The sequence below is a fragment of the Asparagus officinalis genome, chromosome 1 (assembly GCF_001876935.1).
Source record: "Asparagus officinalis chromosome 1, Aspof.V1, whole genome shotgun sequence".
In the NCBI taxonomy this organism is placed as follows: domain Eukaryota; kingdom Viridiplantae; phylum Streptophyta; class Magnoliopsida; order Asparagales; family Asparagaceae; genus Asparagus; species Asparagus officinalis.
This window is the reverse complement of record NC_033794.1, coordinates 131011400-131025678: the sequence shown is the minus strand read 5'-3', so window position 1 is coordinate 131025678 and position 14279 is coordinate 131011400. Positions and strand designations below refer to the sequence as shown.

The 14279-nt window shown below is 35.9% G+C and overlaps 2 protein-coding genes and 1 long non-coding RNA gene across 3 annotated transcripts in view; all 3 read right to left on the bottom strand.

The window, feature by feature from the left end:
• LOC109823243 (protein arginine N-methyltransferase 5) overlaps positions 1-983 on the bottom strand; it is a 19408-nt gene extending 18425 nt beyond the window's left edge. Inside the window, exon 1 of the mRNA XM_020389596.1 lies at positions 903-983. The gene's annotated coding sequence lies outside the window, so the exon portion shown is untranslated. The remainder of the gene's footprint in view (positions 1-902) is intronic.
• Positions 3202-4466, bottom strand: LOC109844629. The gene is made up of 2 exons (XR_002248085.1): positions 4061-4466; positions 3202-3759 (listed from the first exon to the last, which is right to left on the bottom strand). It is a non-coding gene; the product is annotated as an uncharacterized LOC109844629 (long non-coding RNA).
• Positions 5207-14279, bottom strand: part of LOC109823175 — a 20058-nt gene continuing 10985 nt past the window's right edge. Inside the window, 13 exon segments of the mRNA XM_020389487.1 lie at positions 5207-5760; positions 7266-7342; positions 7425-7507; positions 8351-8519; positions 9249-9348; positions 10095-10284; positions 10719-10894; positions 11043-11146; positions 11223-11381; positions 11567-11706; positions 12132-12234; positions 12987-12989; positions 13934-14004. Coding sequence (XP_020245076.1) covers positions 5589-5760; positions 7266-7342; positions 7425-7507; positions 8351-8519; positions 9249-9348; positions 10095-10284; positions 10719-10894; positions 11043-11146; positions 11223-11381; positions 11567-11706; positions 12132-12234; positions 12987-12989; positions 13934-14004 — 1547 coding nt within the window. The 3' untranslated portion in view covers positions 5207-5588.

Genomic DNA, 14279 nt, shown 5'->3' with positions numbered 1-14279 from the left:
GGGGGGGGGGGGCCGTGGCCCCCCCTGGACTGAATGTAGATCCTCCCCTGATTATTTAGATTGACTACACAGGAGTTGGCAAATGTTCTTATTCTTCATTTTGCTCATTATATACTCTCCAATTTCTGTGATTTTTCCCCTTCAAGACACCACAATAACTTATTTGCTTTACAATTTTCTGTTTTCTCAAAATTTACTCCACTCTAATCCTGTATTAGCTTTAACAATTACATAATTGACTTTTTAACCATATTACCAACGAGACAGAATTGTTTTTTAAATGAACTAATTAACCAAAGCATCTGAGTAACGAGAATACATGATGAATAAACCATTTCCCAATGTTAAGATAAAGTACTAAATAAATCCGTCTGGAAATGGTTAGGATAAAGTACTCAATAAATCCATCTGTAGCATTAAATACGTACTAGGTGTCAGCCCCTTAATCATTGAACTTCATGCGCCAAGTAAGAATCAATCCTTTAATTATTAAACTTCATGTTATTATACACTGATCAAACGATCAATATTTTCTTTATTGACCAAAGCATCTGAGTAACAAGAATACATGCTGAATAAACCATTTCCCAAGGTTAGGATAAAGTACTCAATAAACCCGTCTAGAAATGGTTAGGATAAAGTCAGAGCCGGTCCTGGGTTTTCTAAGGCCCAGGGCAAATTTTCTCAAGTGTGCCCATTTATACAAATTAAACAAACAAATAAATAAATTATCAATTAATTAATTTTATTAAAATTATAAGATCTTTCAAAAGACAAGGAAAAACACTTTGGGGCCTCATTAAAACCTTGGTTGGGGAAAACCCAATGGGACAAAACCCCAAACGAAGGAAAAAGAGTACCCCGGATTGTAAACATTGCATTAAAAAACAAAAACTACATACTCGAGTCTACATGCTTCCTCCCAAATCTCCATAAGCATTTCTTGATTTGATCAATCTTCTTTTCATCCTCCACAATTAATCGAAGCAAAGAATCATCACATGTACCTACAAAATAAAAATAGCAATGAAATCTCAACTACAAAACATCATTTAAAATGTCTTCTTGTTGCACTTTTAGATGCAAAATCATCAATTATACTATCATATTTAATGTTCTCTAACATATCCTTTTCAATGCATAATATCGCTAATCCATTTAGCCTATCTTGAGTCATGGTGGTCCGCAAGTAAGATTTCAATAATTTTAATTTAGAAAAACTTCTTTCAGCAGATGCCACAGTCACAGGTATAGTCAATAATATCCTATAAGCAACCATTACATTAGGAAACATATCCACACTCTTTACAAACTCAAGAATTTTAATGGATGTCCATGGTTTATCTGTTTCATATGCTTCTTTTGGTAACATCACTTGCAACACCTGTAATTCTGAAAATAAGTCTCTTGCATCAACATCGGAAACATCACCATGTTTTAAAGCATTTTCAAGATTCACACAAAAACTTTTTAATTCATTATCATCAAGCGAAGTCAATTTTGCAGCATCAAATAAGAACCCAAAAATAGATTCAAAACAATGCAATTGTTCAAACCTACTCTTCAATTCACCAAGAGCAATATCCACTATAACAAGAAAATAATCAGTTCTAAATGATTCTTCAGCTGATTGTTGTTCCCTATCACTATTGGAAACCTCATCAAAATGCCTTTTTCTACAAACTTGACGTTTTTTTGGAAATATGGGTTCAATTCCCATATCAAGGGAAATTTGTTTAGCATCAATCATGGCAGAAACAAACCCATTTATTCTATAGTTTTCAAAAAATAACACAAGTCCTTCTAATTGTCTTACAGCAGCATCAAGACGCATGTCTTCAGATTGTAACTTTTTACTAACTAAGTTAATCTTATGCAAAATGTCATGCCAAATAACCAAACTTAATATAAATTCAAAACTTGAAAGCTCTCCTGATGCTAAACTTTGAGCATCCCTACTCAATTTGGCATCTTCACTAATTTCTGTTAATTTAAATAAAGCTTCTCTAATTTGGGAAGCTTGAGATTTTATTGCTTTGACACTTTCAATGTGACTTTCCTAACGTGTAGTTAACAATGATTTTAAAGTCAAACCATCTATGTAATCAAGTAACACATTCCATCGCTTTGTTGAATTAGAGAATACCGTATATATGCATTGACATGCTCCAAAAAAAGATTTTGCTTTAACACATGAGTTGGCCATATTACAAACTATTAAGTTGAGACAATGAGAACCACATGGCATGTAAAATGCTCTAGGATTTATATCAAGTAATCTTTTTTGTACACCTAGATTTTTTCCTTTCATATTAGAGCCATTATCATAACCTTGTCCCCTCACATCATCAATATTAAGTGTAAGGGACTCAATTACATTTTGCAATTCATTAAAAAGTCCTAATCCAGATGTATCTTCAACATTCAGAAACTCTAAAAAGTACTCTTCTATATTTATTGGAGTACTTGAAACATCTACTCACCTCAATATTAAAGTCATTTGTTCTTTGTGACTTGCATCAGGAGTACAATCAAGAATGACAGAAAAATATTTAGCTGTTTTTATTTTTTCAATGATTGCATGTTTAACATTTGATGCTAAAATAGCTATCAACTCATTTTGAATTTTATGGCTAAGATAATGATAATGAATCTTCTTATCTTGAATGAGTCGAAAATGGTGTTGCATTACTGGATCAAACTCTGCAATCATTTCAAGCAGGCCTAAAAAGTTACCATTACCATCTTCATAAATTTTTTCATTTGTTCCACGAAAAGCCAAATTATGTGTAGCAAGACATTTCACAACAGCAATGATTCTGACAATAACATTTTTCCAGTGTAGTGTATCTTTCTTGATTAGCTCTTGTAATTCTGTATCAATTGTTTGATTTGTTTTCAATCTGATTTGCAATTCAACACAAGACCTCAAGTTAGTGAGGTGTCAAATACTGCTTTCATGTTGTTTAAGCTTCTCACCAAGATGGTTTCAATCTCTAATTCCTTCACTAGTTAACTGACTTCTAGAATTCATTGTTTTAAACAACTTACAACAGAAACAAAACACTTTATCCAACTCCTTTGAGTACACTAGCCATTTTCGATCCTTAGTTTCCCCATTTGGTAACGTACGAATATAATAATTTGAAGAAAAATGTCTATTGTGTTCGTCCATGGGGAATTTGAGATTAGTTTCTCTTAGGGGACCTTTTTCTACAAGTAAATCTCTCATTTTTGCATCAAGATTATCCCAAACTCGTGGATCATAAATGTTCAAATCAAATCTTGTTTCGGGACATTCATTTTCATGGCAAGGTTCATCAATATTTTCATTTTCATCAAGGAAAGGTTCATCACTATTTTCATTTTCATCTAGATCACCAATTTCTTCATTCGCATCATTCTCATTTTCTACTAATTCTTCCAATTGACTTGAGTGTTCATATTCATTTGGTAAATCATCTTCATCTAAATTTTCAAGTGAAGCATTGGTTTGTTTAACAAAATATTTATTCAAAGATCCTCTTAAACTTTGAGCAATTTCATCATTTTTTTTCTTTTTTTGTCTCTTAAGATTTCCGGAAAGTTGTTTCTTAGGAAACATTTTTCAATTTTTATAATAAACACTTAACAAAGAACAAAGAACAAAGAACAAAGAACAAAGAACAATAAAACCTGGATTTTGAGCATATCAGTCCAGTCGAACCCCACGAGGTCAGAGTTGGGGCTTAATCAAGAGCATCCTGATGATCCTGATTCCTGATACAAAAGTTTAGATTAAATACTGAACCACAAAATCAAGAGTTAATGAGTTATCAAAGAAAGTTCAACATTTCAGAGCTCATACACAATTGAAATTATTGAATAACATAAGCAAAACGCCAAAACCCCCAACTGGTTTAATCTCATAGCAGTTTCCCTAAGCTCAGCTGTTTCCCCAATTCAATCTATTAATCTAAAAAATAAAGAATTTCAGAGAGATTCCAAAAACTTCAAGCAGTTTCCCCAATTCAATCTATTAATCTAAAAATAAAGAATTTCAGAGAATTTTGAGAAATACCCAAATGGTGAACTGGTGAACTGGTGAAGAAGAGGCGGTGGGTTGATGAGGTGAACTGGTGAAGAAGAGGCAGTGGGTTGATGGGAAAATTACTCTCTCCGGAGTTTGAGGTTGAAGAGCCGAAGAGGTGAACTGGTGAACTTTTCGTTGTTTTGGCAGAGCCTGAGAGCCGCAGAGATTGGAGGTAGGAGACTACGAGGGCGGAGTTCGAGGTCATTGAACGGCGCGATGTACGCCACGTGTGCAGCATCGGATGTGAGCCAGTTGAAGAGTGTGAGGGAGGACCGGAGGGCATTAAGGACCGCTGCTTGACCGGAGGACATTAAGGACCGCTGCTTGCTATGAGCCTATGAGTTGAAAGCTCTCCTGCTGCAAAAGTGCAAAGCCGACCTAGGGCCTAGGGGTGAAGAAGAGGCAGCTTGCTATGAGTTGTAATCACTATCATGGGTACATTTGTGGGGCCAATGAAATACAAATAGATGTTAGTTCACCTGTAATTTGCTCACCCACCTGGTGCCCCCCTCAGCTGTGGGCCCCGGGCTATAGCCCTGGTGGCCCTAGCTTAGGGCCGGCTCTGGATAAAGTACTCAATAAATCCATCTGTAGCATTAAATGCGTACTAGGTGTCAGCCCCTTAATCATTGAACTTCATGCACCAAGTAAGAATCAATCCTTAAATTATTAAACTTCATGTTATTATACACTGATCAAACGATCAATATTTCCTTTATTGACCAAAGCATCTGAGTAACGAGAATACATGCTGAATAAACCATTTCCCAAGGTTAGGATAAAGTACTCAATAAATCTGTCTGGAAATGATTAAGATAAAGTACTCAATAAATCCGTCTGTAGCATTAAATGCGTACTAGGTGTCAGCCCCTTAATCATTGAACTTCATGCGCCAAGTAAGAATCAATCCTTAAGCTATTAAACTTCATATTATATACACTGATCAAACGATCAATATTTCCTTTATTGCACATTTAATATCATAAACCAAATTCATAGAATACATTCTCAAAGCATGGGCCCTACCGTCCGCACACGGGCACCAGACATTGAACATGACAAGAGATATAACCTTCTACAACAAACATAGTAGAAATATATGATGATGAAAGACGAAAAGGCAACACAGGAAAATCAATTCCAAAAAATCAACTCCGTTCACCTTTATTAGTTTCTATGATGAAGAGAAGGAAAACATATTAATATCTTTGGATCAGTATAATGTCTTTAGATTTCCCTGATATCCCATACAAGTGTATACACTGATCACATACAAGGAATGATATTTATCCTAGTTCTACAACAAAAGACCAGGATCCCAGCAGCAACGTTCAGCAACATGTTCTACAATTTTAGTGAATCAGGACATTTCGGTCTTCATTCCTCAAGAAGAGTGTTGCGTATGTGAATTCAAAGACATATTGGGGGCCTTTTTTCTATTTGCCTTTTACTTTCAGCAAGGTTTTTGCTGAAGCTCATTCTACATTTTACACATTTTGATCAGCAGATATGTGCTCTAATTGATCTTGGGCTTAACTCTTCGAGGTCTTAGCACGAACCAAAGAATGCCAAAAACCACCAAAAATGCAGGCACTGTTGTGAGGTCTACCTCTACATCGACTTTCCTCTGGCGAGTGCAATGGATTGGATGCAATGCAGCAATGGTGGAATTTACATGATCTACAAACCTGCAAAAATAAGAAGGAAAAAAAACAGTATAACAATTATGTACAGCTTACTGTAATATAGCTATTGTATTCAAGTGTTCGTCATATCAATCTTATTTTCCAACCAAATTAGGTTCAATTATGTTGCATGCCTCTAAACAAGAAAGTACAAACTCAAAAACTGGTGTATGTGTGCGCGCGAGTTTCCTTTCCTTTTTTTCGTTTGGAGTGTGTGCGCGCGCGTTTCCTTTCTTTTTTTTCCTTTTGGAGTGTGTGTGCGCGCACACAGACGTTTTGGATTTGGGAGTTGGTGCTAAAGCATACATGAATAATGCATGCCCCTAAACATATGATTCACATATGTGCTTGGATCTACTCCCTGGTAATCTTGCAACAACTGGCCAAACAATTCATGTGTCCAAAAATAGACTTAATCTAAGCAAGAAGCACGGAAATCATTTTACTATGTAACTCCAGGTTTTTTCACAGCAACCTCCTTTATAGGATGACCATATGAAAACCACCTCTAAAAGTTCAATTAATGCAGAAACAGCATTTAAAGGGGGTTCTGGCAGCCATCAACCACCTTGATCTGTTTTCTGATGAACTTTTGATTGAGATCCTTACGCGTTTTGTTCTCACATTCCAACATTTTGTTTTCATCTTCCATTAACCCAATCTTCTCGCGCACCTCAATAAGCTCAACCTTCTCTTTCTTCTTAGCTAGAAGAATATTCAACATTTAAAGGTCAAGATGGCTGAATCCCTTTAAATGTGGTTTTTGTATTAATTGAACTTTAAAGGTGGTTTTTGTACGCCCTATTTTGAAGTTGGTTTCTAGAAAAACCCCTATAGCTTACAATCTAAACATCTTATATACATATGCTCAAAAAAGGAGTAAAATCAACAGGCCAAGTGGCCAACAGCAGAGCACTCACATAACAAACACGCCAATGACTAAATGAACGCAAGAATAACTGCCTCCTTTCACATTGAAATTGAATTAGTTATACCTGCAATGTCTTCTCACATAAGCTTAAAATTGCAAGCATAGCAGTACGGTGGACAATAGATGATTATGAGTTGCAAGCGAAATTCATCTGTCGAACTGTGTGTGTCATCATTCCTCGGCCTGATCATGTAAGCTATATTGCTCCTTCTATGCCTATGAACCAAGGAGGAAAGTATTGATCCCACTTAAAGAGAAACTAGCTAAGAACCATCACCTAGGACAGACTTTCACTAGCCGATGTAGCACCTCAAGCTAGACTTATATGGAACTCTAGGATTATTGAGCCTAGTACAGGTGCCTTTAGCATACCTGACCACTAATAAGAATCCACCGATCCTCCGACCTAAGCTACGCTGAAGTTTGAGGAAAACTATAGGGACATTAAAGAAGCTGGTGTACCTGTTACTAGCCCTGAGTCTAGCAGGAATCAAGCTATTGACACACTTCAGCTAACCAAGAACACTTAAGAACTAATTACTACTTTCTTATTGCATAAACATGATGTTAAACCTACCCTTTGGAAGTATCTTCAAGCGTAGACAGAAGCCTCATGGCATCACCATAACGCAGCCCACTAGATATAGTTGCAATCTGCAACAAACCAAAAAACCATAAAATACAGTAGACAAAAAAGGGTCAAGTGTAAAGAGCACAGCATCAGATATGGACTTACTCTTCTCCACAAACCAACAATTGAGTTGTATTTTTCCACTATTCCTCGCTCCTGAGATTTGAACAGCTTAAATCCTTGTGAAGCTATTTTTGGTTAAGAATGAACAAGTTTCTTGTTATCTTCATTCTTAGGCATATGCAGAATTAAATATTAGGAAACAATCATGATGAAATGTTCAAGAACAAGTCTAATCTCTTCCTCTTACTTCCCAATATTAGTTTGATTTCTTTAACTGTTTATATCCCTCCATAAATACACACAATATATGTGTGATGGGTGGGTGTGTAGATATTGGATATGACTTGCCACCTCATACAGGAAAATGTGCAATATAGAAGCGGTGGCGTCCATCTGTTCCGATTTGACTAGCTGGGTGGGCCTCACCACTAGTCTCTCTCTTGGCAGCTCATTTAGCAAAATGAGCTTCCACCTCACACCCATTTTTCATATGCATTTATAAATAGGGCTTTTTGTTTTTAGGTCCATTTGTTTATCTAGCTTTATCTTTAAACCCAAGAATTATTAGGTGTATCTTTAAACCCAACTTTTTTTTTGTATTTATCTTTAAACCCAATTCCAAAATATAATACTCTCATATGTGGGTCCCCCTATATAAGGAAATTGGGTTTAAAAATAAATACAAAAAGAAAGTTGGGTTTAAAGATACAACTAATAATACTTGGGTTTAAAGATAAAGTTAGGTAAACAAATGGACCTAAAAACAAAAAACCCTTATAAATATAGTCTATGGACATGTACATATTCATATACATGTACACAACATGTAACAAAACTGCATCAGGTGGGCGTTTGTACTATTAAGAATCGCTTAGTCAAAACGAAATAAACACAAGGCATTAGACTAATAATGGAATACTTTCGCTTGCTGGATTATAGAACTTAAAATGAGACAAAATCAAGGATACTGGTACGCTCAATAACTAGTAGGTGAATGGCTGTATTAACTGCTTGTATAGACTCCTCCAGAGCAGTAATTATATAGCTTCGAGCAATTACATCCAACTGGAAGCGTGAAAGATGCCAACCTTGGGAAGTGACTGACAAAGGATTGCAGCCTACTGACCATGTCCAGTCCTATGCAATTAACAAACACCGGGCTTAGAAACAGAAATTCGTATGAGATTAATACATAGAGATGAACAGAAGAACAAAATCAAGAAAAATTGTACGGGATTAATGCACAAAGATGAACAGAAGAACAAAATCACGCATTAGAAGGAAAACGAACAAGCAACACATTCCTCATTAAAGAAAGGAAAATGAAAAATAAAGAAAAGCAAAAAAGAAAAAGAAATCATCGCAAGTAGCTTTTAAAAATTAATCAATGAAATAAAAGAACAGAAGAGCGTGCTTTCTGACAGATTACATCCTATGACTTAATGGGCTACTGACCCAGGTCAACCAGGGACTATGTAAAGCATTATATCTAGTATATATCAAAGTTAAGCATCTGCCTTACATTTTTCTCAGATTATAACCAAATATAACCCTCTATCACTGAAGAACTTTGATGAAGATTCAACTTCCAAGTATAAAACAATTCCGAGTTTCATCTTTATGAAAAATCCATTGTTTTAGTTTGTTGATTCATCAACCAAAATAAAAATCAGGACCATAAGTCTTAATTATTATTTCTTTATTTCTTTCTTTCTTATGTTTTTTTGGGTTCGGGGGTGGGAGAGGAGGGGGTAGCTGACTGCAATGTTTTACAAGTTACGTTCTTGCATTTTATATTATTGCAACTAATCCGAGAAAGAAAGAACAAATCCAATGCTTTCTATTTTACATGAACAGAATGTGTACCTCGATAGCAGTTTCATGTGCTTGACTGTAAACTAGGTGAAGAGGAAGCAAACCAGCCAAGTGCTCAGCAGTTACAGCAATGGCAGCTTTTATGGGATTCCTATAAGAACAGTGGATTACTTTATTAGTATTATCTCACAATGAACACATAAATGAACAAATCAAAAAAATATTGCTCGACGATGATTTCAAAAAAATCAACCAGTTTTCAAAGCCACAGTTCCCAACAAAGGTACATACAAGAGAAAGGTTAACACTCGAATCACTTTCAGAGTCCTTTTATCTGTATACATGTGTGCACGTGCATGCATGTGTGGCTGTGTGCATGCGTGGATAAAGTTTTTTAGGGTAAGGTGGTATGCTTTTAATTACCCCTGCAGCAGTTCAGGTGTATCGGAACATTGATGTGAAGTATAACATCTTAGGGAGTTGCGAGAAACCGGATTTTGAAAGTAAATGTGCTTCAGTTTTCCATATCCATTTAAAATTAACTATCACTTGTCATATATAACAAAGTGATTTTGAAACAGAACTAATTTAATTCAGCGGTTGCATGAATTGCAAAAGGACGCAGAAGATAGCACATGGTTTTTAAGATTAGCTTAAGTAAGAAATATATTGATTTCAGCAGGCAAATAATTTGTAACAGGTAGGTCCTTTTTCTAAGGGGTACATTCACATAATAATCTGTACAGGGTATGAAGTTAGATAAAATGTCCATATAAACACACACGAATTGAACACTCCATACGCTGGATTAAATACAAATCCTCTGAAATGAATCACATAATACATGTTCTATGCTCAGTAACATAAATATTTTGTGCTGTTCACATATATGCTGACCTTAAATCCCATAGAAGTGACCTCCCATTGCACTGCAAGTGGCTCTCCCAAGATGATGAGTCAGACTGAACAACGATGATCATGTCAGAAAGTGCCTTTGCTTGATAATGTTTGTCGACAAACAGAGGATCCTTGTGAATAAACCAGAATATTGGAACTTCCAGTGTTGACCTGGAACTGGAATGAGATCCTACATACATTATATGAGTCAACAAAAAAAATAAAAAATTCCGCAGACTGAAACATAATTAAATAAAATCTGCATTCATGTATCCACTATATGAAAAAATCTTGATTAAATATGATACGATTTTCATTTTTATTAGCACCAGATCAATTTTGAGCTTCTTCCGGCATAATCAAATCTTTAAGAAGAAACTTACTAAGATCAAAGTACATACATCATATCCTATTAAGCAACTGATTCCATAACAGATTGTGGTCTTGGACATGACCTAAGAACTACTTCCTTATAAGCCAATTTTGGCCCTACCTGATTGAACATTTTAACCCCACTAAGTGAGCTTGCATTCCACTCTCAGATATGAAAATCTAAAATCCAGTCAGGTCAAGGACTTGGATGACTCAAATCCTCCTAAAAATATGTTGTGCATAGACAAGTACCTTTAAGTGAACCATGCTCGCTCAGCTTCTGTAACTGACTTTGAAGAATGGCGGAGTCTAGATAGGCACGAACAGTTGATCTATAAGTGCCATTAACTAGCAGAAGTGGGACAGCAGCAGCTCGTCGCGCCACAGAGAAAGCCATTGTCAGAGCGGGATCCTCCGAAAGTGATATCCTGGAGAGTTAAATACGACCATAACTACCATACTTTAGAAACAACACTTAGAAATACAATTTACCTGACAACAAGAAATTACCAGCCACCTCATTTATGGACATTTAAGAAGCATTACGATGTTATGCGTGTGAACCGCAATACTTACATGTGTGTACTAAACATAACGGTTTGGGATGGTGTAGACAGCGAGGAAAGGGCATCATTAAGGGCCCCCAGGTTAACAGGCAGTTTTTTTATGTTCCTGATTTTCTGAAACAAATGGCAGACATAAGAAGAAATTTCTAAACTAAATAACAGGACAAATAGAAAATATATATATAAGTACCTCTTCTGTAATAAAATATAACTGAAAAGTTATCTTTTCATAGTAATGGTAAGCCCCGTCAGCCACTGAGGGAGCAATTACATGTCTCAATGAACCCCAAAAAGTAGCCCCAAGGTGTGCAAGAAATGAATCCCGCGCAACTGTGTAACTCTGAGATTCCTGGAGGAGAATCAGTAATTCAGTTGGAGAGACATGAGATAGGACTGCAAAAAATAAACTACCCATAACCATAAGTTTTTTGTTTGCAACATCATTGATATTGCAAATGGTCACTTGACTTGTCATGCTGTAATACAGAGAAACGGTTCCCACGATGATCAATAGTAACAAAAAAACAAGATCACCTCTTGAGTGTCGCTGAATAAATTCCATTTTTCAACTCGTTTTAATGCATCAAGCGCCTTCTTTTTCTGGCTTTCATCAGAGTCTTCATTATTATAACCCTCCAGTTCAGTTCTCAAATCATGCATCCTCTCCACAAGTTCTAAATTGACAATATCCAATGGACAATATATCAGCAAAAAAGGCAACAAATAACACCTGAGACTAATATTTAATTAACTGATATTTCACTGTTATCTGAATTCTATAAGGTCCAATCCAAGAATTACATCATGACTTTATGTGCAGTGTTGCTATACAACTATAAAGGGGAATGACATTTCAGCCATAAATACTACATGTTATAAGAAGACAGATTTCTATATATAAAAGAAAACAACCACATGCATGTGACAGCATGTCAATACACTTATGATCCTCATAAATAAGAAAATTTAGCTTTAGCATAACAATGTATTCTCAGGGTTTAAAGTTTATCAGCTCAATTTACAATTAATATCAATAACATAACAAAGTGAGCTTTCAAAGCCAAAAACCCTTGCCAGCTCACAAGATACTAGAGCGTACCTTCACATAGAGAAAGCTTGACCTTTCTTCCCTTGCAATGTTTGAATACAAACAGTTCATAAATGTCGACCTCGGCTAATAGTATATCAATGGCTTGATGCTCCTGCAACAATATTTAGAAACACCCTTAGCTCGAGAATATGCAGGTAAAGATTATCCAACTATTTATGTAAAAAAAAGTTTGATGTATACCTTTTCTTTCTTTAAATACACAAAGATATTGTTTTAAGAGAGTTCTACCAAACAATAGGCTATTATGGGAGTACAGAGACCAAAAAGTTTGCCTTCTCCAGATGCTAGCAAATGCAGATGATTTTATCTTATTTCTAGAGAAGAGATTTCATCACCTCTTTTCATCCACTCTCTTGTGGATGGGTGACAGAAGCAGCTCTGGGTAAAACAAAAACTCTCCCATTCAACTTAACTAAATAATTGCAAGCAGATTAAGCACACTGTGATGTCTCCTTAAGATGGTCTCAGGCTATTTAGTTAGTCATAATGCAAGAAAGAAAATACGAGAAAAACAAAATTCATCATAGTGAGCCCAAAATGTTCACTACATAAAACATAAATCATAAAGCGAAACGATATAATGTAATCTCCCTATGATGTTCTACAAATAGAATTTATCACCAGTACAAGTTTACTAGCAAGATCCCTCAGGTGTAATCTCCTAGTTAGCAAAAGTAGGGTGATGTATACCAAAGCTGTTACAGCAATGATGAGTTCTACCATTAGAATAATTAGGGGTTTGACATGGGACAGTGGAAGCAATTATCCTAAAAGAATCTATTTAAGCTTTATGGGTTTCAACTTTTAGACCTTCAATTTAACTTCATCTGAAAGCTACTCAACATTCTCTACACTCTCTTCTTCCTTCCTTCTTATCCAGGTTAGGGTTTTATGTTTTCTCCTTTTCTTCGGTTTGATAAGCATAATTTGAGACTTCCTTATTTTTCTGGATGGCTTCTGTTAGTTAGGACCCTTAGGGACAACCAGTCTGGAGCTATTTTTGGGCTTAGAGGACTACAATAGTCCAATTGTTTCTGGCTGAAGTGATAAACCTCATGGTCGATTAATAGCCTCACATATTTTCTAATCATGACTTGCAGTAACAGCTGCAGGATATGGACATGAACAAAAGAGGTGTTTTCATGCATGTTAAAGCCATAAGAGATATCATCAACTATTTAGCTCTTGCGGTACCCACTATATAAGAATTAATAGCTTTTGGTCCCTCAGAACTCATTTTTTTCTTTTGAGGTTTCGTGATGGTTGAATATAAGCTTATCTCACCAATTCATGTAAGGTGCATAATAGAGAGATTTGGGAATTTGAAGTTACCGTGCCCTTGGTTTTGGTGGCAAGAGTCAAATCTAGAACCATCAAACTCCCATGAGTCATATTATAAGTTCTAGTTAGGTGATTGATTAGCAAAATCTGCTTGGATTAACATGGACCTATGTAGCACGGACACGGATCCGACACGGCCATCCGACACGCCGACACGAGGCAAATCCTAAAAAATACATAGAATACGTGTGTTCGACACGTGTGTCCGATACGGACACGACACGACACGGCTTCATGTTATGCGTGTCCGTGCTTCATAGACATGGACACAACGAAACCAAGGACAGAGTAAGTAAAATGTCCCGAGAATGTGACAGTTCATAAATTGTGACACGCAAATTTTGGGAATGCACACTATATAGTAAAAGACAAAACAAATAATGTGACTCCATCAGAAATCAATTCTATAGAGGAAAAAAGGACTAAAAAGAGAAGGAAAGCTAACATACATCAGCAAAAGATGAAAATTTCTCCCGAATTGCATCTTGCAATTTATCTTCAGCTTCTTCTTCTGTTATTTCTGAAAATAAAGAAAAAATCAATACTACAACAGAAAAAACCTCTTACAGACGCAAAGGCAAATGCATCTGATACACAACATGATTATGGAGACGTCATCACTTAGACAATATTGTACTCATCCAAATTAATTTCAACCCACAAAAATTTGCATATTATTTACAACGAGTACAAATAACCAACTTAGAAAAAAAAAGTTGTCTATTGAGTTGGAAGCTAATCTTAAAGAGAATGCTGGATCCCAGAGGCCTGCATGAGGGGTGTAAGAAAAAGGGA